This window comes from Dryas octopetala, chromosome 1, assembly GCF_963921425.1.
Source record: "Dryas octopetala chromosome 1, drDryOcto1.1, whole genome shotgun sequence".
NCBI lineage: Eukaryota > Viridiplantae > Streptophyta > Magnoliopsida > Rosales > Rosaceae > Dryas > Dryas octopetala.
In genome coordinates this window covers 19218683-19244727 of record NC_141366.1, presented here as the reverse complement: position 1 = coordinate 19244727, position 26045 = coordinate 19218683, and the positions used below count along the sequence as shown (strand labels likewise).

The 26045-nt window shown below is 35.8% G+C and overlaps 3 protein-coding genes and 1 pseudogene across 5 annotated transcripts; all 4 read right to left on the bottom strand.

Moving 5' to 3' along the window:
- Positions 1-1432: 1432 nt before the first annotated feature.
- On the bottom strand, positions 1433-7031 carry LOC147298886 (actin protein 2/3 complex subunit-like protein). Of its 3 annotated transcripts, none has more exons than XM_086250615.1 (13): positions 6681-7031; positions 6075-6246; positions 5920-5982; positions 5682-5787; positions 5341-5445; positions 5187-5263; positions 4979-5096; positions 4314-4386; positions 3931-4122; positions 3282-3402; positions 2099-2323; positions 1954-2018; positions 1433-1818 (listed from the first exon to the last, which is right to left on the bottom strand). In XM_086250615.1, exons 1-12 carry the CDS (start codon positions 6758-6760, stop codon positions 1974-1976), a joined length of 1377 nt encoding a protein of 458 aa, XP_086106741.1. In that variant the 5' UTR covers positions 6761-7031; the 3' UTR covers positions 1433-1818; positions 1954-1973. The 3 variants fall into 3 exon arrangements, with proteins under 3 accessions (XP_086106741.1, XP_086106732.1, XP_086106750.1); XM_086250606.1 differs by having other exon boundaries at positions 1435-1823; XM_086250624.1 differs by lacking the exons at positions 1433-1818; positions 1954-2018 and adding an exon at positions 3023-3070 and having other exon boundaries at positions 2213-2323.
- A 6129-nt stretch (positions 7032-13160) lies between these two features.
- Positions 13161-15010, bottom strand: LOC147298885 (protein NUCLEAR FUSION DEFECTIVE 4-like; annotated as a pseudogene).
- A 574-nt stretch (positions 15011-15584) lies between these two features.
- LOC147298884 (protein NUCLEAR FUSION DEFECTIVE 4-like) lies at positions 15585-17424 on the bottom strand. The gene has a single exon (XM_086228812.1). It carries the CDS (start codon positions 17295-17297, stop codon positions 15585-15587), a length of 1713 nt encoding a protein of 570 aa, XP_086084938.1. The 5' UTR covers positions 17298-17424.
- Positions 17425-22044: 4620 nt separating this feature from the next.
- On the bottom strand, positions 22045-24021 carry LOC147298883 (protein NUCLEAR FUSION DEFECTIVE 4-like). Its single transcript, XM_086249609.1, has one exon. The coding sequence runs from the start codon at positions 23913-23915 to the stop codon at positions 22191-22193; it is 1725 nt and encodes a 574-aa protein (XP_086105735.1). The 5' UTR covers positions 23916-24021; the 3' UTR covers positions 22045-22190.
- Between the last annotated feature and the right edge of the window lie 2024 nt (positions 24022-26045).

Below are 26045 nucleotides of genomic sequence, written 5' to 3'. Positions count from 1 at the left end.
CCAACTTCAAGCCACCCTTTAATGTAAAGACTAAAATTTAATTTAGATACTTACTATAAGGGGGTATTTCAATTGCATCAATTATTTACAAAATCATTCAAAAATATATCTCATCTAAAATCTTAATTGAAAAAATGAATTTTTCTTTTTTTACCCCTTTCCGTCTCCCACACATTCTCTCTTCCCTCTCTCCGGCCAACCCTCCTAAACCAGCCCCTCTCGACCCTACCCCCACCATAATCTTCCCGACCCCAACTATAGCTCATGGGGGGATGGCTGCACTAGGGGGACTCGTCGGTGGCCCAGAAATGGTCGGCCTTGGCTCGGTTGAGGTACGCACAAGGAGGGAGTCGCGCATGAGATGAAAGGGAAGAGAGGGATTGTCGAGGAGAGAGAGGAGCTATGGGCTAGTGGCTGGTGGTGTTGCGATGGCTGGGCTTAGCCAGAGTTGGACTGGTCACGACCGGACTGTGTGAAGTCACGCGAGAAAGAATGGAGACACAGGGAAAAAGAAAAATGAGAGAGAGAGAGAGAGAGAGACTCTGATAAGTGGAAGGGGAGGGTCCGGCGGGTTGTGGTGGGGGTGGGGTCGGGAGGGGTTGGGTTGGGAGGGTTGGTTGGAGAGAGGGAAGAGAGAGAGTGAGAGGTGGAGAGGGGTAAAAAAGAAAAAGAAAAATTCATTTTTTTAATTTAGATTTTAGATAAAGTATGTTTTTAAATGATTTTGTAGATAATAGATACAATTGAAATACCTCTATAGTTTAGTGTCTAAATGTAAATATAACGTTGGGCAGCTTGGGCTATATTAAATTGTTTTCTTTTTTGGTCGAGAGGGTTATATATTAAATTGTTAACAAATTAAAAGAATAAATTGGTTAAAATTAAGAATTAAAATGAAATCAAACATAAATTAAATAATAAAAATACAATATATAAATTAGTCATGTTTCTAAACGTGAGGCCAAATCTTTTTTCTATTATTTTAATCGCCACAAAAAGCTCTTGTCGACTATTCGAGCCTCGAGAGGTGCTTCTAAATTTTGATGCATTAAGCATCGATTGAATTTATTTGTCGAGATTCAAGGGATCAATCTATTGGAGCTGAAGCTCAAAATGTCACCTTAGTGTTGGCCACGAAATGCTTTGCGTTATGTGAGGGATTTGGGATCGGTCATCATGGGTATGATATATACCTTTTTTGTTTGTTTGGTGTAATGTGTTTCGGAAGGGTTATGGAGTGTCTATTGAGAAATTGTATTAAATTTAAAGAGGAAATGGTGCAAGGTGAGAAAATTAGAGGTGTGTACATAGTTGCACTCAAACTTAAACATCAATTTCTACAACAACAAAAAAAAAAAACTTAAACATCAATTATAATTAAGGTTAAAAAGGTATTTGCATAAGTTTCATTATCCTATTAAGCTAACCCACTTAAAATAAAATCATTTTCCCCACTCTAATTCAGGGTTGAAAAAAGAAAAATCCAAGGCATTTTAAAATCAAGTAGGGGAAGTCTTTGTTACTACTCTGCATTTGTCTCCACTCTCCAATTAGCTCAAGAGTAAATAAGTTCTATAATACAATTTTTAATAACCGATATCTATCAATATTACATAGAAACAAGCGAGGGAGGAAAGAAGCAAAGAAAACAAGCATTCCCTCGAACAACTAGAGGCAAGCCCCAATATGCTTCAAAACAACCTGCTTCAGGATCTTGCTGGTCCAAGCTCAAAAAAGGGCAGGAACTGAACACAGCTCCAGTAATTAGCAATTCACCAACATTAACGCATCAGGCCATTTTCTACCTGCTTCTTTCCACTACCCTTTGTTGAGTACACATTCACAAAACACATTGATTAGATATCAAGCATCTCTACAGAGTAGATGATACTAGCATGCATCATTTTCTAGTCTTATATTTTATTTTTGGTTTCAGGTGGATAATATACATACTTTCAACTTGCCAATTTTTATTAGCTGGCGGTGGCTTGCAGAAGATATGACGCCTTATTACGGACCTGCAACGCGGAAAATACTTTTAATATACCCACTTAGGTGTAGCCGTGTAGGGAGAAAACAAATAAGTTTGATTCCATACCTTAGATGCAAAAGTTCTCAAATCTGTATTGGTGATCAGGCAAGAACAATTTCGTAAGTAGAGGCCCCACATTTCATTCAAGACTGGCTTGTCTTGTAATAGTTGATTAGACAAGAGCCAATTCTCTGTCAATACCAAGTATATGTACATCTTGAAAAAATCACAACTTTTGTCTTTCACATTTATTTGGACAAGCAGTTTTAGGATCTCTTCTTCGTTAAGGGCCTGAGGAAAAGCATCAAGTCAGGCAGCAATGTGAAATCAGAGTTATGCAATTAAGGTGCAAAAGATAACACATACAGATATTTTAAACTACCAATAATGTCTTTTGTAGTCAAAGGACTAGGATTTAGTGAATAAGCAACACACATTCACTCAATGAACATCAGTAATGCATTGCTTTATTTTCTCAACTCTCACTTCTCAGGCTCGTGGGAAAGTATTTTATTGAAGGTGTGAAATACAAAATTTTTTCATTATACAATAGGGATGTCCCTTCTTTCCCTTCTTACATAGGCTCTAAATACTCTTCTCATATATGGCCTTAAATTTCGTAAATTACCTTGAAGGGCTACAGGATCTACCGCTTTGAGATAGTATGACAAATTACCAATTTCCCTAAAATCTGAGCTGTTAGGAACTGATAAATTTGATCTATTTCAACAACCATCAAGTACCTTTTATTTTTCCAGAAATACATGATTAGGGGTATGAGTTTACAAGGTAGAGGAGTAGGATGCAATCATAACGCAATTTAAATCTTGCTGATAATATATAAACAAAAGTAAGTGTATGAAAATAATAACAATAAGAAAAGAGACATTAATTAATGACTATAGAATCTACTTTTAGATGCATATGGTATTAAAAATCAAGTCTTATTGCATAGAGAATGTATCTATTTCTGGTCAATTACACTTGCACCTCTGTAGTTTGGGCCAAATTTCACTTTGATCACTGGAGTTTCAGTCTCTGCAATGTCAATGGAAGGCAAACATTGCAACATTGAAATGTCAGGGACCAAAGTGAAATTTGGCCTAAACAACAGGTGTGAAAAGTGTGATTGATCCTTCTATTTTATTAGCAGGTTAACTTACTTAGTTGGAACAATTGTTCGATAAAATTTAGAATAAAAGCATATTTAGTAATATATGTTCAACAAGTTTGTAATCAAGTTCAGTACCTTATTACCAAAACAACTAAGAAGGGTTTGATAGGCAACTGTACTTCTGAACAGCTTACTACGAGTATTGACTCCTGAAATACATTCCACAATTCTAAGGCAGTTCACACCCTTAGGGACTCTGCATGTCATAAAATCAGCAACAATAAGGGAGAAGTAAAGAAACTAAAAAGCAAAAGGAAATGACTTCGATTATTTTGCCTCCCCCCCCTTCTTTTAACCATGACCAAGAACAATGTGTATATTTAAATGGCACAATGACCAAGTGCTAAATAGGAACATCAAGTACCTAGTTTCTAAAACTTCAAACTTCTTGTTTTGAAATTTTCCACTAGGGCTTTCTATGATAGTCCAGATATCCAAAGTAACCAAAAACCATGGATTATGAACATGGCAATTATAATCTTATGTGCATGTGCTATCTGTTTGAACAAACCACCTTTCTAGTCCCAATCGGCAAACTTTAAAATATATGATTTTTTTTTTTTTTAAGAAATAAACACATATCATTAAAAAAGGTGCACGAAACTATAAAATCAATAAAGAACTCTGCTCAACATTGTAGAGCAATCACCATTCAAATTAGCAAAAAGTTCAATTCAACTACATATATGTGGATAAAAAATAATCAACCAGTAGAGTCAATAACCTGCAAGCAAGAGATTTTGCTATCTTCTTACAGCTAGATTCCCATTCTTTGTCCGTGAAATAACTGATAGCTGATTGCATGCATTCATACAAAAGCACAAACAGACCTTGAAGCTGGTGGTCTAAAAACAGACAAATAATGACTTCAATTAACTCTTCGGCTTCTGAGGCCAAATACATAGCCATTTTGCTCCTGTAAATATAATAAGCATCATATCAACAATATAAAAACAATGAAAATCAAACATATTTCCAAATTGTTCATAAGCATTTCCTAAACTCAATTACAAATATCAACCTATGAATCAACTGTCTGAGCAATGATGCAACAAGCAAATGGCACTTGTATGTGTTGTGAAAGTAATATTTCCAGCTGTTCCTTACCTTACTTGCAAAGAAGCAGTTGAAAATTTAATCCAAGCTCTAATATTTTGAGCTGGACCTCTACAAGCAGAATCTAGAAGGCAAATTAAAAAGTACTGTGAGGAGACAATATAAAAAGCATGCAAAACTTTGAAATTTCTAGACCCATTTGGTATATTAGATGACAAGAAATATAAAGGAAAAATGGGAAAGAAATTGGAAAATAAATAAACTATAATAGAGAATCCAAAAAAACACTACTCATGTATATTCATATTCAAGTACCATAAAGAAAAACATCCTAAGAGACATATGTCAGATTAGAAGAGTAAATAAACCCTTTGAACACTAGAGTTTTGTTTCTTTATTGGCAGTAGGCCAACTGAATATGGAGCACATATTACTGGGTACATTTCTATGCCCAGGTATACCAAGTAAATATGTGGCACAGTAACATCAACATCACCACAATCCAAAAAATCCTTCCAATACATGAAGGCAGTGAATATAGTTCTCTTCACTTTACTGTACTTACACATAATAAAGGACATTTTTATCAAGTATCATCACATAGATTACTTAAGAAGAAGGGATAAATATATTTCTCCTGTTTACAAAAAAAAAAAAAACAAACACCATCTAATCTGAATTATGCATAAAACTGGTAAGAAGGTAAGAAAACTTACTGGAATGGAAAGATTTCGTGTTAGATGAAAACTTGAATAGAAAACCATAGTTTTCAAGAGCTATTTTTAATTCAGAATAACTAGGAAACCAATCACTTTTGACAGGCTGTGGATCAACCTGTCAGGAATTAATTACCAGAATTAACATTCTTTAACAAATCATACAATCAAACCTTGATTGAAGCAACAAAACAAAGATCAAGTTCACCTCATTTCCAGATGAGAGAATAGCACACCAGAAGTCACATGCAGATGTCCTCAACTCCTCTTTCGATGAATACAACACTGACAAAAAAAAAGGATTAACACAAGAACTTTCATGAGTATTAAAAAGGAAAGATAGGAATGACGAATAAACTCACTCAAATTAAAAGTCCATGTGGCTACTGATTTTTCTACATGACCACTGGAGAAAACCAATTTTGAAAGCCATCCATTTACTAATAATCCTTCGAGGAAAGAGTCTCCTGCACAGCATATTAAAAAGTAACTAATATAAGTTTTTACAAGGCCACATGACTCTAACAGCTATAATAAGCACAAAAGGAAATTCATGTTGATGCAAAAAAGTTTTACAAGGCCACATGACTCTAACAGCCATAATATGCACAAAAGGAAATTCATGTTGATGCAAAACTGCAAGTTAAAAAAAAAAAAAAAAAACACCAGTGATAACTTAAAGGAGGCAATCAATATAACTAACCATTTTCTGTAGAGATTTCAACCACAGAATTGAGCTTATTGTTCATGAAAGACTGCAAGAGTGTGCAATGCTTAAGCTCAGGAAAAGTTAGAGGAGGTGGGGTTTTCTGCACTCACAAAGTTTAAACAAAGACTAAGAAACTACTAACAATTCAAAGATCAACTCCTATCAAAATCTTCAGAACAATAAGCAAGCATTAGGTATCACAATGTAGATATTGTATATATTCGATGAAAACCTGGTCTCCGAAAACGCATATGCCCCACACAAAGCTATCCTCAGTACCGCCTATTTCTTTCATCTGTGTGAGAGAGTATATATTTTGAATTACAAAAGAAGATACATGGTATACAAATAACACCAGAAAATATTAGAACAGGTAAGTTTATCTGCCTGGTTTTCACACTTATCGACAAGTTCATAGACCGAAGCCTCTTTATGATTATCCTCTTCATCTGAATCGTAATTCCTTGGTGCCTTTGCCCGTTTAGATTCCTTTTCAACAAGCTTGCCTTCTTCCATGTAGAAATCAGTCAACAGGTCATCCAACCCAATAAGCTTCTTCCTAAATTACCACCAAAGGAAAAGATTACACAAAAAGAATCATACCATGTTCATCAATTACTGGGCAAAATCATACACTCAAGTTTTATGGAAATCCTAGTGTACATTCTCTGTTAGTAAGCTCTAATTCGATATAAAATAGATACAGTGCCTGTTCAAGTTACTGAATTTTCATTATTGTCACTTGAATCCAAGAATTTGTGATAAATATGAACAACAATCATGCATAATCAACTTCAAGGTTTTGATTTTATTAAGGGGAAAAAAGGTCTAAAACTTAAAAGGAATAAATTCACTTAAAAGGAAAACAAACTGAGAAAAGTAAAGTGGAAAACGATAAAAAGAAAAATACCAATTGAAGTAACACTAACATGAAAGCAAACCCTAAATACCCAGACTGGGATAAAGGTCAAAAGCCAAAAAAATATGAAAAACCTTTTCTTAGTAACAGAAGGACGATCGAGAAGTGGGTCTTCTGACTCAAAATCGAGAAGGTTATCAACGTCCATCATCATCTTCCTCTCGTTTCGTCTTCTTCTTCTCTGGTTCTCAAATTTCAGAAAATGAGAGGCGCCAAAGTTTGTGGCTGCTTTGAAAGGGCGCGGTTATATAACGTAACCTCATGGCCTGTTATTTTCTGTTTGGGCTTGGTGGGCTGGTAAGGCTGCCCGGCTCACAAACTTCGTTGTGTAAACAGTTTAGTGTTAGGGATGAGTCGAAATGGACCTCATCCCGATCGCATCCCGGAGTTGTTGGTTGGAATCGGGATGGGATGTGATCGGAACCAATTACAAAATTCTCTATCAGCAAAATATTTACAATAACACTTAAAAGTAGACTCGAACTTGGAACCAAGAAAAAGCTACAAAGGAGCACAGACCCATCATGCCACCAGTTACTTGTGTTTATTACTTTACAAGGAAATATATTTATTATAATCCAATAATACCAAGTCATTCACCCTTTACCCCTAATACTCTTTGAATTGTTAATTTTTCACCTAACAGCAATTAAATGCTCTATTAGAACTATATACCCTATAATAGTATATTCTATATTTTATACCTATACTAGTATACTCTAAAGTCTAAATCCTATATCATATACTAGTATGCTCTAAAGTCTAAACTCTATATCATATACTAGTATACTCTAAAGTCCAAATCCTATACTAGTATACTCTATACCCTATTTTTTTTGTTTTTAATCCAATAAGACTAAGTCATTTACTTTACACCTGACACATTTTAAATTGTTAATTTTTCACCTAACAACAATTAAATGCTCTATTAGAACTATATACCCTATACTAGTATATTATATACTTTATACCCTATACTAGTATACTCTATACTTTATACCCTATACTAGTATACTCTAAAGTCTGAATCCTATATCATATACTAGTATACTCTAAAGTCCAAACACTATACTAGTATGCTCTATACCCTATACCCTATACTTTTTTTTTTTTTTTATCTAATAAGAACAAGTCATTTAGTTTACACCTAACACCCTTTAAATTGTTAATTTTTCACCTAACATTAATTAAATGCTCCATTAAAACTATATACCCTATACTAGTATATTCTATACTTTATACCCTATACTAGTATACTCTAAAGTCTAAACCCTATATCATATACTAGTATACTCTAAAGTCCAAACCCTATACTAGTATACTTACCAAAAAAAAAGTATAGGGTATAGAGTATAGTAGTATACTATTATATACAATTATAAACTATCTAGTATTATAAACCATAAATTATAAACAATAATTATAAATTATAATAAACTTATAAACATATACAAATTATAATAGGGGTTCAGTTTTCTCTATAATAGGTATACAATTATTAATTATTATATCAAGTTCAAAGGAATATATATAATTTTTTTCACACTTAATAAAAAAATAAAATTAAATATAACCGGCAATGTACGGGATCAATTGGGATTGAGATGTGGAAACCAATCTCATCCCATTGAAATTCGGTATGGTTTGGGTCCAATATAGGATGATGGCTGATATCATTTTTTGGCACGAAATTGACACAAAACGAGATAAAATCGGTTTGGTTTTCGGTTTATGGTTTTAGTGCCCAGCCCTATTTAGTATCATCGGAGCATTTCATTTTTCAGATTATCCTTTAAAGATTTAGTATCATCGGAGCATTTCATTTTTCAGATTATCCTTTAAAGATTATCTTTGCAAAAAAAACCAAATCGGAAATCGTTTGGTTGATTTTGTAGCTAGATTCACCTTTTGTTTATTTGATAACAGTTACCTGATCAAACAATTTTCGATTTGGTTGATTATTTGTAGAGATATCTTCAAAGGGTGATCTAAAAAATGAACGATCTCAATATGAGACTATATTGCAGAATTAAAATAATAAAGGAGAAGGTTAAAATAGAAAATATAAAGGAGAAGGTAAATAACATTCCTCAAAATGGAATTAATTATGCTCTAATCACACGGTCATAATTCATCCACCAGACTTTGGTTCATGTCTACTGTAGACTCTAGGATTTCGAGGTACAACTTATAGAATATAAAGAAATTTGCACATTTACCACCTAGACTATGGAAGGGTGTGCATTTACCACCCAAACAAAAAAAATTTACTATTTACCGTCTAGACTTTGCACCGTGTAGCAATATGGCACCTCCGTCACATTTTCTGTTAAATTAGAATAAAATCTCTATTTTACCCTTGTATAAAATTAAAAAATTCATTTTTTTATCTACTAATTTTTCTTTAGAAAATTAGGATTAAATACCAAATCCTAATAATTTTTTAGTATAGCATGAAAACCATATAATATTTCAATTGAACTACCAAATTTAAATGTAGTTTTTTAGATTAGGTCACAAACATGTTGACCCCTTTGATTTGAGCCTTTTCCATTTGACATTTTTGTCCTTTGGCCCACATATGATGAGTGTTAGTTAAAATTTATAAAGTTTTAACAAAATTACCCTTGAGGCTTTTATATTATCTTGAAAATTTGCTAATGTAGTCTTAACTTTACATTTGGTTGTGACTATACGACACTCACAACTTCAAATTTAGTTGTAACTGAACGACAGTCACATCTAAGTTGTGAGACAATCACAGTTAAGTTGTGACTTAATTGAATTTTTTTTAAAAAAATTATACTACAATATAATATAAATAGAGGTCAAAACAATACTTTTACTCAAAATAATACATAGTATAGTGGTGTGAGTTGTCTCTTTCAATTTACCAAGACAGTCATAATTTACCTAATTTAAAATACTATTTAATTTTAGTATCTAAACTAAAAAATTATTAAAATTTAGTAATTAAAATTAATAGACCTATTTTTCTTAAATAAAAATATTACTCAATCTGCGATTATGGTGGTTGGCGTAGTGCTGTAGAGTTGGGCTATTCTTGATTTTTTTTTTTTTTCAGCTTTTTATTTATTGATAAAACAATAAAAATGAAAAGAAATACTTATAATTAAAGTTAAATATATGACAAGTTTTGAGTGGATGGTTGTGCCATTGAGCATGATGAGGTGGCAGGAAACCTCTCACTCAAGTTTTTCTCCATCACCGCATATAGCGTGAGGACCGGCCTATTATGCCATTTTTAGTTTTGGAGTTTAAAAAAACCCAGAAAAAGATTCTATGTAATTGTATATTTGTTATCCCAATTCCCAACCCACCAGACACAAGCCATGCAGGTCAAGGCTCAAGCCATCAGTTGACAAAAAAAAAATAAAAAATGTATCCAACAGAACTCTGAGGTGGCTCCCATAGTCCCATCATATTTTTTCTGGTCTTTGGTTGGTTCTTTATTTGGCTAGTCTTTGGTTTGTTCAATAACCTATCAACAAACCTATGCTGAATTTGGAACTAGTTCACAGTTTTTGTCAACAAACCTATGCTGAACTTGGTTAGGGAGGTAAACAAACCTATGCTTTTTCATCCTTCCTCCAACCACAACTCATCAAACTCATGTTGTTGCTTCCAAGTCCTCAAACTCTCTCCACATATTTTCTTATAAAAACCCAATGGACACTCTCTGCTCTTCACAACACAAAACAATTGAAGTGTTTAATTGCCCTTCAACTTCATCCCCCTCTCAAGTCTCAACCATGGCATTTCCCAAGTGTTTCTTCATTATGTCTATGGTGGTGGTGTTGTCACTCTCAAGCACCCATATGGGCCTAGCAGCCCGCCACCTCTTGGACACACCAGCAACTCCATTTCTGCCCAAGCCCACATTACCTCCACTGCCTCCACTGCCCTCAGTACCAACTCTGCCCAAGACCCAATTACCACCCTTACCCTTAGCCCCTTTTCCTACACTTCCAACTGCCCCAACTCTGCCAAAGCCCTCATTGCCACCATTGCCCTCTACCCAATTGCCTACACTGCCAACTCTGCCACCATTTCCAAGCTCCCAAATTCCATCTTTGCCAAAACCAGCATTGCCCCCTTCCCCAAAAGTGACACTACCTCCATTGCCAACAATCCCTTCAATCCCAAGTACTACTATTCCATTCTTTTCCCCACCCCCATCAAACTGAACCCACTTGGCATGCCATGCTTCTGCCTCATTCAACAATCTAATTAATTCCTTAGATGCATGCTGGAGAGTCTTCAGAGCTTCTGGGAACATATGGTTTGGTTTTTATGTTTGATGGTGGCTTAGTCCACTGTATACTTGTGTGAAAGAGATTGTGAGGATTTTATTGTTCATGATTTTTTTTTTGGTTAGGTTTCACATATATTCTCAATATCTATTGTAGTGTTTGCTGTTGTATTCTTGTTATTATTGTCTTATATGAATAAGATTTATTAATTAATCCGGCCATGATTTATATTGGAAATTAATTATCAAAATATTAGTGGACTACAAAACAGAAAGCTGACTACAACATGAAAAACTCATGGCCATGGAGAATGCCAAACTTACCCACCCAAAATTAGATGCACAAATACTCCATGCATTAGAAATTAGGCAAGCTACTCGTCATCTTATCACAATACATCATCCAAGAAAAGATATATACAATGTAAGTGTGGACCACAAAAAATTAAAAATAAGAAAATGGATCCCAAGTCTATTCCTAATAAGTTGACAAAAAAAAGAAAAAGAAATTAAGTCTAATCCAAATAAACCCAAAGCAGCACCTTTCTTTCTATACAAAAGCACCATTTCTTTCTATACAAAAGCACCATTTCTCACACACCCATCAAAACACCTCTGCTTTCTGGGAAATTCTTGACACAAGTGACAAGAGCTCCAGTATTTGCAAAAGTTTGGGCATTGCCTCCAATGCATATGTAAACACACATCTAATAATCGAGTCCCATTTCATGCTTGTGGTGGCTATCTACTAGATAAAATTATGAAGTTGAACTCACCTGTGGTTGCTTGGGGACATTTGGAGATTTTTTATTTTGGGTTTCTACCAAAGGTGTATAATTTCAACATTTTGATGCACACAATGTGTAACGAGTGTTTTGATCAATGATTTGTTAGGCCTTCCATTATGGTTCTCGGATTTGTAGCCTATACTCATATTTGGGTAACAATTAGGTCTCATACAACACTTAGGCCGGAAAATATGACCCAGTATTTTGGGAGCAAATTTATGATATTTTCAAGTGTAACTTAGGGACTCCAACTGTATGTGAGATTAGTGTTGAGAGTAATGTGGAGCAGTGTCCCACATCGGAAAACTAAGGCTTAGCATATGTGCTTATAAGTCTTGGGCCTCTCCACCCATTGCCAATTGGTTTCGGGTTGGATGCTCTAATTCTATCATGGTATCAGAGCTTGGTTATCCGCGTGTAAGGCCCAACGGTCACACGTGCTCCCACGTCACCCAATATAATTTGTTCACGTGTAAGGCTCAAAATATCGCCACACGTGCGGGGGCGTGTTGAGAGTAATGTGGAGCAGTGTCCCACATCGGAAAACTAAGGCTTAGCATATGTGCTTATAAGTCTTGGGCCTCTCCACCCATTGCCAATTGGTTTCGGGTTGGATGCTCTAATTCTATCAATTAGCGGCTTGAAATCTCAATGAAGGGATATATATAGTGTGAGATTGCAATAAATTTTGACACTATTTGAGACCCAAAATGAGTTTGGGTCACAAATTTTGGCTCTCTCCATAGTAGAAGGCCTGGGGTGTGGGTTGGATGATGCAAATTAGTTGTATATAAGAACGAGAAAATTGATCTATATCAAAAAATGTTAAGGAAAGATATCAAACCAAATTTAATTACATATAATATACTCATAAATGGCCGTTGCAAGGTTTGACATTTGAAGGAAGCTACAAAAGCTTGTTGAGGAGATGAATATATACGACAGGTGGTTTGGAACTTTGGACTGATCACAGGATCAGTAGTACAGTAATACTGTACTTATTGATGAATGCTGCAAAGAAGGAAATGCAGGTTTTTGCAAACAATAATAAACAAGAAAATGAAGTTAAAAGGTTATGAAAAGTCAAAATGTATTAATGGTAGAATTGGGAATACAAATAATAAAAAAAAACATAAAATTGGAGCACTACTGCGGTACTGCCTCCCTTTCTTTCTAAAATGAATAATATATAGCAGCTTTTTCAAATGATTTAAAATCCAATTAGATAGGTTTAGGCAGTTTAAGAATTTTTCTTTCCAAGTGAAATTACTTTAAGACTTTTAGCAGATATATACGGCAATCATTTGACTAAAGAGGATAATACAAAGGGGACGTTTTTCACACTCTCCTTATGAATTCCACTAGAGCACAGATATCGATCTCCTTATCCATGCAAAAGTAACAATCCATCAAAATATTAGGGGACTAGGAAACAAAGAAGCTAAATATCACATGAAAAACTAATGGCCAAAAAAAAAAAGAGTAAATTAAGCCTATGAATCCTGTCCATACTTCTCATATATGTCACCTTTGTAGAAGGCTCTTGTCCTGAACACCAAAATGAGTGAAACAACAGCACCAAAGAATGTGATGGCAGCTAAAATTGAGAAAGACATCCAAAAACAGTGGTTCCCAAAGCAAGTCAGTTCCTTCACTTGTAACCTTTTCAACCCTCTCTGTGCCAGCTCTTTCATCGCCTCTCTATCATACGGCATTCCATTGAGCTTCACATACAGAACATATGACCCCAGAGAACATGCTATTTGTCCACAATTGAACAATGTGGCAAAGTGCTTGAGCCCAAAGAGCTCATAAATGATTGTAAAAAGCAATAGCAATTGAGCTCCAAATGAGAACCCAATGATCACTGATGCCACTTAAACTGAACCAGGGGTTGGGAAGGCAATGAGAAGGAGGCCAATGCATGAGAGAAGAAGAGCACATGTCATTACTAATGGTCTGGGAATTTTCCACCTCACCAAAAGGATTTCAGAGATGAACCCAGAAAAGACCCTCCCAAAGTAATTCCATATGCTGACTAATGACACAAAAGCTCTTACTGTTTGAGTTGGGTATCCAAGAGACTCACCAATTTGCCCCAAGTTGTCTACTGCTGTCAAACTTGACCCAAGTCCACAAAAAGTTCCAATGAACAAAATGAGCATGTCTATGCTTAGGAGTGCTTGCAAAATGGTGTAGTCTTCTCCTCTTGGTGGCTTGTTACATATGTCAGCAAAACAAGATGGCCGGCTCTGGTTTCTCATCTTGTTGTATTGGTTTTTCGTCCTTTTTTGCTTCAATTGCTTCTGGCTTCTCAATTTTCACCTCAGTTGGGGGGTCAACAGGCTGTTTCTGGAGATCCCAGAGGGCCAGCTCTTCTCTTATGACAATGCCAAGGGGGGACAAAGAGCAACAGAATAGCCACCGTGCCGGAGAGAAAGGAACTGCTTTTTCAATAAGACTCATGACCATGAGGAACAATGCAAGGACAATTGAGATGTAGAGGAATTGGTAAAAGACTTTGAGCTCATTTGGTTGTCTCACAACTTTCATTGGACGAATGGTGTACACAAAAACTACTGAAATTGCAGCAGGGAGCCAAGCAATGAGAAGAATCAATGATTTCGAATCGTTTCCATAGATGGTCAAGTAAAGTTGGGTCATGATAGCTCCACTTAGCCCAGTGAAACCCGTCAACAGGCCAATCATGACACCTCTGTTCTCTGGGAAATTCTTGACACAAGTGACGAGCGCCTGTGAATGCAAAGTTTTGGGAATTGGCTCCAATGCATATGTAAAGGCACATTTGCCAAACTTTGGGCTTGGCAATTTTGCCAGTGACAGCAAGCCAAATCATGAAGTAGCTTGAAAAATTCATGCTGATCCAATTAGGAGCACAAACCAAACAGGGGTTACTTCACCAATAAGGCCTGAGAGCACCCCAACATTGGCACCAAGGTCCTTGATGAAGCCCAACAAGTTGCTTCTTGGTCATAGCCAAGAGTGGACTTGATCTCTTTGGAATAGGTCCCAAAGAGATAGGTGGCACCAGCTCCAGCCATAATGAGGAAGGAGGCAAACACCACGAACCATCTTCCTATAAACAAATGCAATGTAAATCGAAGCATTTCACAGCTTCCAATGCCGCCATTACTAGTCCTAGAACTGCTAAGTTTAGCCTAATTGGCAGGTGTATTCCTTCTTTGGTCAGCTTAGAGTGTGCTAGAAAGAATTTGTGTATGATTATGTTTGATAGAGATGAAAGAAAAGAAAAAAGTACAAATGGGGTTGGATTAATTTTGGGTTTCATATAATGGAAATGAAAAGTAACAATAGCCTCCATGAACTGATAGAGAAGTGAGGCCACAGAATGGCTAGAAGTAAGGCTAGGGAGGTGGGTGAGTTTGTGTGAGCCATTGTTTTTTGAAGGCTATTTTATCAGAGCGGAGTGAATTTCTACAATGCCGGGCTTCTTTTTATACAAACTTTTAAAAAGAAGAAAAATTGACTGGCTGTAATAAGAGACAACTCCCCTATGGCCCTATCTATAATTTTATATTTTTCAAGCACACTAGGGTTTTTTTTTTTTTTTTGCAAGCACATTCCGTTTCTTTTTCTCAAGATTAACCTTATTACAAGCACCTTGGCCAAAAAAAAAAACCTTATTACAAGCACTGCCAAACACTAAATCAACATTAATCTGATATGCAATTATTCAATAAAAGCAAAGGAAAAAAAATAATTCATGAGTCATGACTAATTAAAATAAGGAGCATGGTTGGAGTAGCCCCTACAAAAATGGTTAGCTAAAATGACTTTCTAGCTATTTTAGCTAAAATCTAACTAAAAAACTGAGAGTGCCCTTGAAGATTCTTTTCCAGTTTAAGTTTTTGGCACCTTGATAAACCAACAAAAATCTAAGCATCCTGTCTATACATCTTATATATGTCACCTTTGTAGAACTTTCGTGTCCTCATCACCAAAATCAGTGAAACAAGAGCACCAAAGAATGTGATAGCAGCCAAGATTGTGAAAGACAGCCTATAACATTGACTCCCAATGCAAATCAACTCCTTCACTGATGCTCTAGTCAACCCTTTCTTAGCCAGCTGTTTCAATGCCTCTCTGTCATACAGCATTCCAGTGAGCTTGACATTGAGAATATAGGACCCAAGTGGACTTGCTAGCTGTCCACAGTTAAACAATGTAGCATAGTACTTAAGGCCAAAGAGCTCAGAAATGATTGTGAAAAGCAATGTCAATTGGGCACCAAAAGAAACCCCAATGATCACTGATGCCACATAAACTGCGCCAGGGAATGGGAAGGCAATGGAGAGGTAGGCAATAGATGACAGAATAAGCATAATGGTCATCATGAGGGTTCTGGGCACTTTCCACTTCACCATTAGGCTTTCAGAGACAAACCCAGAAAAAACCCTCCCAAAATAGTTCCATATGCTAACTAATGACACAAAAGTGCTTATTGTTTTATTTGGGTATCCCAGAGACTCACCAATTTGCCCCAAGTTGTCTACTGCTGTCAAGCTTGACCCAAGTCCACAAAAAGTTGCAATGAATAAAATCAGCATGTCCGTGCTTAGCAGTGCCTGCAAAATGGTGTAGTCTTCTCCTCTTTCTGGTTTATTGCATATGTCACCACAACAAGATGTGTTTGTGTTCTGTACTTGCTCTACTGAGAAAGTTGGTGCAAAATCTTCTTGTTTTGCTTCACTTGGTTGTGGCTTCTCAATGGCTACCTCAGTTGGAGGATCAATAGGTTGCTTCTTGAGGTTCCAGAGGGCTAGCTCTTCTCTAATTGCAATGGCAAGAGGGAGAAACATAAACAGGCAAACCACAGTGGCAGTTCCAGCATAGGCAGCTTGGGAGAAAGCAAACTTTCTTTGAAGCAGACTCATGGCCAGGATGAACAGTGCAAGGGAGACTGAGATATAGAGGAAATGGTAAAACACTTTGAGCTCATTGGTTCGTCTGACAACTTTCATTGGTCTGATGGTGTAAACAAAAACCACTGATAGTGCAGCAGGCAACCACCCAATGAGAAGAATCATAGATTTTGAATCATTTGGGTAGATGGCAAAGTAAAGTTGGGTAAAGATAGCTCCACTAAGCCCAGTAAAACCCTTTAACAGACCAAGCATAACACCTCTACTTTCTGGGAAATTCTTGACACAAGTGACAAGAGCTCCTGTGTTTGCAAAGTTTTGGGAATTGGCTCCAATGCATATATAGAGGCACATCTGCCAGACTTTTGGCTTGGCAATTTTTTCAGTGACAGCCAGCCAAATCATGAAATACCCAGCAAAGTTCATGGCTGAGCCAATTAGGAGCACAAACCATGTTGGGGTTACTTCCCCAATAAGGCCAGAGAGCACTCCAACATTTGCACCAAGGTCTTTGAAGAAGCCTAGCAGGTTGAGTGTGGTTTGGTCATAGCCAAGAGTGGACTTGATGTCTTTGGAGTACGTACCAAAGAGATAGGTGGCACCAGCTCCAGCCATTATGAGAAAGGAGGCAAACACTGAGAACCATCTGCCTCTAACTACTTGCTTTGCAAATTGACATGACCCACCACCTCCATTACTAGTGTTAGAACTGCTCATTTCAGCCATGGATCGATGTAGTGCAAGAGGAACTAAGCAAGAGTGGCTAGAAAGATTGATTTCTTTATGGTTTTGGTAGAGATCTAAGAAGAGAAAAATAAAAGTTGGACTTGGATTGATTTGGGTTTCAGATATTGGAAGAGATTTTGGATTTCACAAGTGGCAGATAGGTTGGCTCATGAATGTGGTATAAGTAACGGTAGAGAGGTGGTGGGTGACTTGGTTGTTTGTGTGAGCCGTTGTTTAAGGCTAATTTTTATCTGATTAATCCAATGAATCTTTAATTACCTTGATTACTGTGATTCTGTTTTAAGATATGGATCCTCTGCTACCCTATCCATTAATTTTATCCTTTAACTACCATATATATATATATATATATATTTATAGATTTTCTTTATTTAGAATGGAAATTTGGGGTTTTTATCTTCATTTACTTGTTGTGGATAAGAACTTGTCTTCATTGAGCAATACAGTTATACTTGTTTCCACTTTCTGGGCGGCAAATGCACTCAAAAGGCCTTATTGCATGCAACCACCATGATGATATGATCTTACCGTATTAAAAAACAACACAAACAATGTGAAAGTCATACGGCAACATGAAGTGGGATCCTCTCCTTTTATTCTCTCTCCTATTCTCCTTTTATTAAAACATAATCCAATAGTCATACAGACAAACAAATTATGACCACTCGATGATTATACAAACAAATAATGACCATTGGATTGCATGTATGGCTAGTAGATTACGTTTTAATGAGGTACAATGATTCAGATTTGTAGAAAGTGAGAGAATGGAAGTTGGAGAAAATGAAATCATGTTGTAAGAATCCATCACGCTGCAATCAAACAAGTCATGCAGAACATATTGTGAAACTAGAAATTTTAACGACATTTTAACCACACTGATGAATTTGGATGTAAGGATAACGATCATGATCGATATGGATAACTGGGTTTACTGGCCCGGTCCATATCATCAACTTTTCAAATCTCAGTGTATCAGTTTCAGGGATAAAAATGGTATTGGAGGTGATGAAACTGAGGGAAAAAAAGAAAAAAAAAAAGGTAATGGGTGTGGCCTTGAAAGTAGCTTGTAAGCCTTGAAAGTAACCTGATATATATGGGTGTGGTAGCTACTATTTGCACACTCTTTGTTTAGCATATGGCACTCCGAATTCAATAATTCTATCATTTTTTTAAAAGTGTTAAAGAAGCTAATGAATGAGTGAGAATGGCATTAGCATTGCCTTTTGTTTTATTTTTACTTTTATGGGTTAGTGGTGTAATACATTTGTTCACTTACAAAACACAATTGTTTGGGGTAAATAAAAATTATAATGGCGCCCTAGAGATAGAGAAGCCATGAAAAATTGAAAAGGAGCAACCAGAAACAAAGAACAAGGGGCTTAGAAAGCCCAACACACAAAAGCTAAGCAAGCAATGGATCCTACCTTCAAAAGCTCTCCTGCACCAACAGGATATTGTCCATTTGTGCTCAAAAGGGACTGAAAAGGACCAATTATGTGGTGAAGAATATCTTTGAGCCTATTTGCAATGAGTTTGGCAATGATTTAGTACAAATTAAGTATTGCACCAAAAATTTCACTGTCTTTGGATCAGAATCTTCTGCAATTATGTGTGGGAAGTGATATCAAAGTTTACAAGACTGATACTTGAGGGACTTGAAAGTTTCATCTTTTACCTTACCCTTGATACATTCCCCCACCAATCATTTATAGAAGTAACTGTAGAATCTTTGTAAAACTAGTTTAGTATCCCCCACCCTTTCATGTTAACAATTCAATATCATACTTGGGATCAGCTGATCTTTGATTTGTGGTCCAACAAAAAATTAAGGTAAACAATATATAAAATTTATGATATATATCTAGCCAATCCTCGTGACAAACAACATTAGGCATCTATCAAGGAAGAAAGGAAAAGGAAAAAAAACCCACACAAATCACAAAAGATTGAGCCATTGAATTGACTTCCAAATATATCTTTTCAGCCTTCAGAAGCAGTGTATATATCTTAGCAATAATTAACTTGTCACAGGTTTTATTGTTCCTCGGAAAAGGCCAAGTGCTTGTTGTTTACAGTTCTTTTCTGGACTGATATATAGAAGAATGAAGCATCTCTAATATTGTTATTGGATGAAGGCCAAGTATTGTGGGTCGGCAAGCCTTTGGGCCACATTTACAAGGCCCAATACCACAAGCGCCGGAGATGATGAGATTTGATGATGATAACATACAACATCTTGAAGCTCATGCACTGGTCTAAATCATGACTTATGAGTTGAGAGCAGTACATGTTTTGTTAATATTGTGGTTTAACATTACTTCTCAACTTTTGGCTTGTATAAATATGTTGGTGTTACCTTTTGTTTTAGGGGGTTAACATTGTTTTTATATGTTATTTATTATGTACATAGCAAGCTTTTGAGTGAAATGCTACATGTACAGACTCTTTCATCAGCCTTCTAGTCCACTTGGACAGTTCTTGTTTGAGTGTCCCCTGCCCATGAGTCCATTGTACTAGGTTGTCTATTTGCTTTGGGCCTTGGACCTCTAGTTCAACAAGAACGTTTGTTCTCTTCACAATATTGAAAATGTTTTACATTTGAATACTTCATACTTTAAAATAAAATAATAATAATAATAATAAAACTAATACGTATGTCAAGACACTTTTTTATTGCTTTGCAAACATATCTTTTGTTTATGAAAAATCATACAAATATGACTTTTTCTTTCACACAAAAATTATTTTGTGATGTTGTGGTCACATTTATATGAAGGCTATATTTAAGAATGAGATGCTAATTAGGACATCTTTAAGATTAAAAATAAGAGTAATGCATCTTAAAAATTACATAGAGGTGGAATATTGGGAGAAACTAATATCAGGTAATGAATTTTATTTCTTATTTCATTTGACTATTTGAGTTTTATTTTGTTAGATTATTTATTGTCATTTTATTTTGGCTTAATTAGAGCAATAGTCCTTCAACTTTTCCTCAATTTCCACTTTAGTTTTCTAACTCGTTTTTTAAATCGAGAGGTCCTTAAACTTTTTCAGTTTTTCATGCTTTAGTCCATTTCGTCTATTCCGTTTACATTTCTATTCAAATTGGTCATGTGCCTCTCACATTACCACTTTTTTAAGAGCAAAAACGTCCATGAACACTATTAGCCTCGCCATCCTCTAACCCTGGTTATTTCGCCCAATGTCTCTTCATTCCCGCCCTACATTGTGCCAAATATCCACCCCCAGCCTTCCCACCTCTATTTGTGCCAAAAACTCATACCTAGCCTTAAATACATATGTGGATGAACATTTTTGCTCTAAAAAAGGTGGTCATGTGAGAGACATATGGCTAATTTTAACAAAAATGTAAACAGAATTAGATGGAATTGACTAAAGTGAGAAAACATGAAGGACCTCTCGATTTAAAAAAAATGAGTTAGAGGACTAAAGTAACAATCAAGGAAAATTTGAAAAAGTATTGCTCCAATTAACCCTTTTATTTTAGGACAGTAAATTTTCAAGTTATTTAAAATTTAACTAAACTAGTATATCAGGCTCAAAAACTAGTAAGTTATTTTAGGAGCCTCTATATATATATATATAGAAGAATAGAAGATGTACAAAAGTTTAATTTCCTTTCATATATATAACATAAATATGTCTATGGATCCTAAGAACAACTTGTTTAAGAAAGTCCATATCTAAGCAGTAAGCTCTAGGAAATGTTCATATTCTGCAACGACTTGATGTCTTTGGAATACTCACCAAAGAGATACTAGCTAGCTCGAGGCATTATGAGAAACGTGGCAAACACTGTGAACCCTTACCTTTTAACCAACCACTTGCACTGCAAATTGACAATTATAACCAGGAGTCCAAGGCTCCCAACCTGTGGATACTAGGATATTGTCAATTTGTCCTCAAATTCTTTTGACAATGAAAAAGGGACTGAAAAGGACCAATTATGTGGTGAAGAATGTCTTTGATCCTATTTGCAATGAGTTTGGCAATGATTTTTGTACAAAAGTATTGCACCAAAAATTTCACATCTTGGGTATCTTCTGCAATTATGTGTGGGAAGTGATCAAAGTTTCCAAAACTAATACTTGAGGGACTTGAAAGTTTCATCTTATACCTTACCCTTAATTCATTCCCCCACCAATTATTTATAGATGCAATTGTAGAATCTATGCAAAATTAGTTTATTATCCCCGCCCTTTCATGTTAATATTTATACTTGGAGCTGTTCTTTTTATTTGTGGTACCTAAACCAAAAATTATAGTAAACAATATATACAATTTGTCATATATAGCCATTGCTCATGACAGACAAGATTAGGCCATCTATCAATGAAGAAAGGAAAAGGGAAAACGCCACATAAATCAAAAAGATTGGACCACTGAATTGACTACCAAGTTCCGAATATATCTCTTCAACCTTCAGAAGCAGTGTATATATCTTAGCAATAATTAATTTGTCACAGGTTTTATTGTTCCTAGGAAAAGGTCCAAGACTAGGAGCTGTTTTAGTAAACAAGATATAAAATATATCATAGCCAATCCTCGTGACAGACAAGGTTAGGCATCTATCAAGGAAGAAAGTAAAAGGAAAAAGCCACATGAATCACAAAAGATTGGGCCATTGGCTTTCAAATATATCTTTAATTTCAGGAGTTGTACTGTATAAATATATATATATATATATATATGGCATAGCAATATTTTTTCACGGGTTTTGTTGTTCACCAGGAAAAGGTCCAAGTGCTTATTGGTACAGTTTCACTCTGAGCTGACATTGCATGTTTACATATAAAGTTTGATCAAACTTTACATTTGAGAAATAGTGTGGTGTCAAATAAAAATCTATGTATCCTCTGATTCCTCTCTAAACTTCTTATATATGTCACCTTTGTAGAACTCTCTTGTCCTCACCACCAAAACCAATGAAACAAGAGCACCAAAGAATGTGATAGCAGCTAAAATTGAGAAAGATAGCCTATAACATTGGCTTCCAATGCAAGTTAGCTCCTTCACTGATGCTCTAGTCATCCCTTTCTTTGCTAGCTCCTTCAGCGCCTCTCTGTCATACAGCATTCCAGTGACCTTCACATTGAGAATATAGGACCCAAGTGGACTTGCTAGTTGTCCACAATTGAACAATGTGGAGTAGTACTTAAGCCCAAAGAGCTCAGAAATTATTGCAAAAAGCAATGGCAATTGGGCACCAAAAGAAAACCCAATGATCACTGATGCCACATAAACTGAACCTGGAGCTGGAAAGGCAATGAGGAGGTAGCCAACACATGAGAGAAGAAGAACAAGGGTCATCATTAGGGGTCTGGGAAATTTCCACTTTACCAATAGGCTTTCAGAGACAAACCCAGAAAAGACCCTCCCAAAATAGTTCCATATGCTGACTAATGACACAAAAGAGCTTACTGTTTTATTTGGGTACCCCAGAGACTCACCAATTTGGCCCAAGTTGTCTACTGCTGTCAAACTTGACCCAAGTCCACATAGTGTTGCAATGAACAAAATTAGCATGTCTATGCTTAGGAGTGCTTGTAAAATGGTGTAGTCTTCTCCTCTCTCTGGTTTATTGAATATGTCTGCAAAACAAGATACCTTTTTTCTCTGCTCCATTTCCATTGAGGAATTTGATGGCAACCCATCTTGTTTTGCTTCAACTGGTTGTGGCTTCTCATTGGCTACCTCAGTTGGAGGATCAACAGGTTGCTTCTTGAGGTTCCAGAGGAGCAGCTCTTCTCTAATTACAATCCCAAGAGGGAGAAACAGCATCAGACAAACCACTGTGGCACTTCCAGCATAAGCAGCTTGAGAGAAAGCAACCTGTTTTTGAACTATGTTCATGACCATGAGGAACAGTGCAAGGGCAATTGAGACATAGAGGAAATGATAAAACACTCTAAGCTCATTGGGTTGCCTAACAAGTTTCATGGGTCGAATGGTGTACACAAAAACCACTGATAATGCAGCAGGGAGCCAAGCAATGAGAAGAATCAAGGACTTTGAATCGTTTCCATAGACAGCCAAGTAAATTTGAGTCATGATAGCTCCACTAAGCCCAGTGAAACCCTTCAACAGACCAAGCACAACACCCCTACTTGCTGGGAAATTCTTGACACATGTGACCAGAGCTCCTGTGTTTGCAAAATTTTGAGAGTTGGCTCCAATGCATATGTAAAGGCACATCTGCCAAACTTTTGGCTTGGCAATTTTGCCAGTGACTGCCAGCCAAATCATGAAGTACCCTGTAAAATTCATGGCTGAGCCAATTAGGAGCACAAACCATGTTGGGGTTACTTCACCAATAAGGCCAGAGAGCACACCAACATTTGCACCAAGGTCTTTGAAGAAGCCTAGCAGGTTGAGTGTGGTTTGGTCATAGCCAAGAGTGGACTTGATCTGTTTGGAATAGACCCCAAAGAGATAAGTGGCACCAGCTCCAGCCATGATAAGAAAAGAAGCAAACACTGTGAACCATCTGCCTTGAACCAAATGCATTGCAAATTGAAACAATTCACTGCCTTTCCTGCTGCCATTACTAGGACTGTTAGAACTGCCCATTTTGGTCAGGCTAGAGTGACAAGGGGAACTAAGCAAGAGTGGCTAGAAAGAATTTCTGTATGGTTTTGGAAGATGGTTATGTAAGAAATGAAAAATTGAAGATGGGTTTGGATTGATTGTGTAGGAAGAGATTCATACAGAAAGAGACTGAGAGCTACCACAAGTACTACTTAAGGCCAAAGGGATGGTATATGAATAAGCCTAGTAAGGATTAAGTGGGCAAGTTTGTCGTTTGTGTGAGTCTTTGTTTAAGGCACATTTTGACTAGAATCCAAAAAAAGGTGTCTTTCAAAGCAATTTTAATTGCCCTTGATTAGTGTGATCCTGCTGGTTTAGAGCATGTACATTACGGCAAGATGTAAGGCTAAATGCAAAAATTTAGCTTTTGTTTTTAGCTAAATGCGTAAATTTATACATTATTAGAGGTAAAAAGTAAAAATTTACATATTTAATTTATTAAGTGTATTTATATATATTCTTATAAATTAATATTGTTTAATAATTATCTCATTGTAGTTATTTTAATAAAATCTTTAATATAAATATAATATTAAATATTTTTAAATATTATTATTGAAAAAGAAATACTTGATATTTAAATATTATTATTGAAAAGAAAATGCATAATGTATTATTAAATATAGAGATAATTAAACTTAGGTCATTTAGAAAAACAATTTTTAGATGGAGATCAGGAGTATTTTAAAATTTATAAGAAAATCATTTTAAAATATAATAATTTATAAGAAAATCTTTTTAATTCATAATAAAATCCTTTTAATTTATAAAAAAATTCTTTTAATTCATAATAAAGTCATTCCCCAATTTAAAGGGTATTTTCGCCTATTTGAAGGATACTTCCCGTCCTAAGATGTAGAGTGGGTTTTGTAGAGGCTACATGTTAGGTTTTAATTTCGAGATTTTGGCTGGAGCCCAAAATTTTGGAGTTAAAACCTAACATAAAGCCGTCAAAAAAATAAAAATAAAATGACTTAATTAAAAACCTTAAATCACTACCGATTTTAGTCTAAGAAAGACTCATAAAATAAACTGAACTCTAAGTCTCCCTTAAATATATTTAACATGTCATTGGCTATGGCAATTTAGTGGTAATTAGAAAAAAAGTGTAACCAATTGGATATATCAAGAACGTATTGGTAGCTTGGCTAGCAACGGTCACAAGCATGTGTCAACGCCTGGTCCATGCCAATGGTCACAATTTTTTTTTCTTCTCTCCAATCTTGGGCCTCCACGTGGAATCCACTATTTAGTAGTAGATGTTTTGTTTTGTCTTGTGGGCTCCACTTGTTTTGGCTTTACAAGTGGTAATAGCAAGATTTTAAAATCTTGTCATGACAAGAATAGTCTTGTATTTGACCCAGTTATCTAGAAATTTTTTTAAGGGTTAAATATAAAAATGGTTCACGACCTTTACAGTGAATCTCAATTTGGTCTACTATCTATAAAAAGTGTCAATTGGTCCACGAACTTTGTAAGTTGTATCAAAGCAGTACAAACGTTAACTTCCATTGAAAAATTTAACGAAAACTGGTCATGTGCACAACAAGTAACCACATTTTTAGAGGCATTTTCGTCCGTTCATCACATTTTCATGTGACCAATTTCGTTAATTTTCTTATAAAAGTTAGCGTTTGTATTGGTTTGGTACAACTTGAAAAGTTTATGGACCAAATTGACACTTTTTATAATTAGTGGATTAAATTGAAACTCATTGTAAAGTTTGTGGACTATTTTTGTATTTAACATTTTTTTAATTTTTGGGCTAAATATTGTCTTTAGGCAAGCATTTAACATAGCAATGCACATGCTGTTAAAGTCTCTTTGGGTTGACTGTGGGATTGACATTGACTTGTGGTCTATGGATCAGACAACCCAGACAGTTGATCATATGTTATCACATTCTCAAGGTGGTGGGTTGGACCCACTTTTCCAATCGATTCATTTTACCAATGTCACGGATCTAATGTGTGAAAGTCACTTTTAAGGCCACTTGGATTTGTTTAATATAAGCCCCTTGGGTTGTGTACTTGTGTGTGAAGGCAAAGGCTACTTTGCAAGAGCAATTGATTTTAGGACAATACTTGGGTCACCCGTGGGTGACCTCATTAT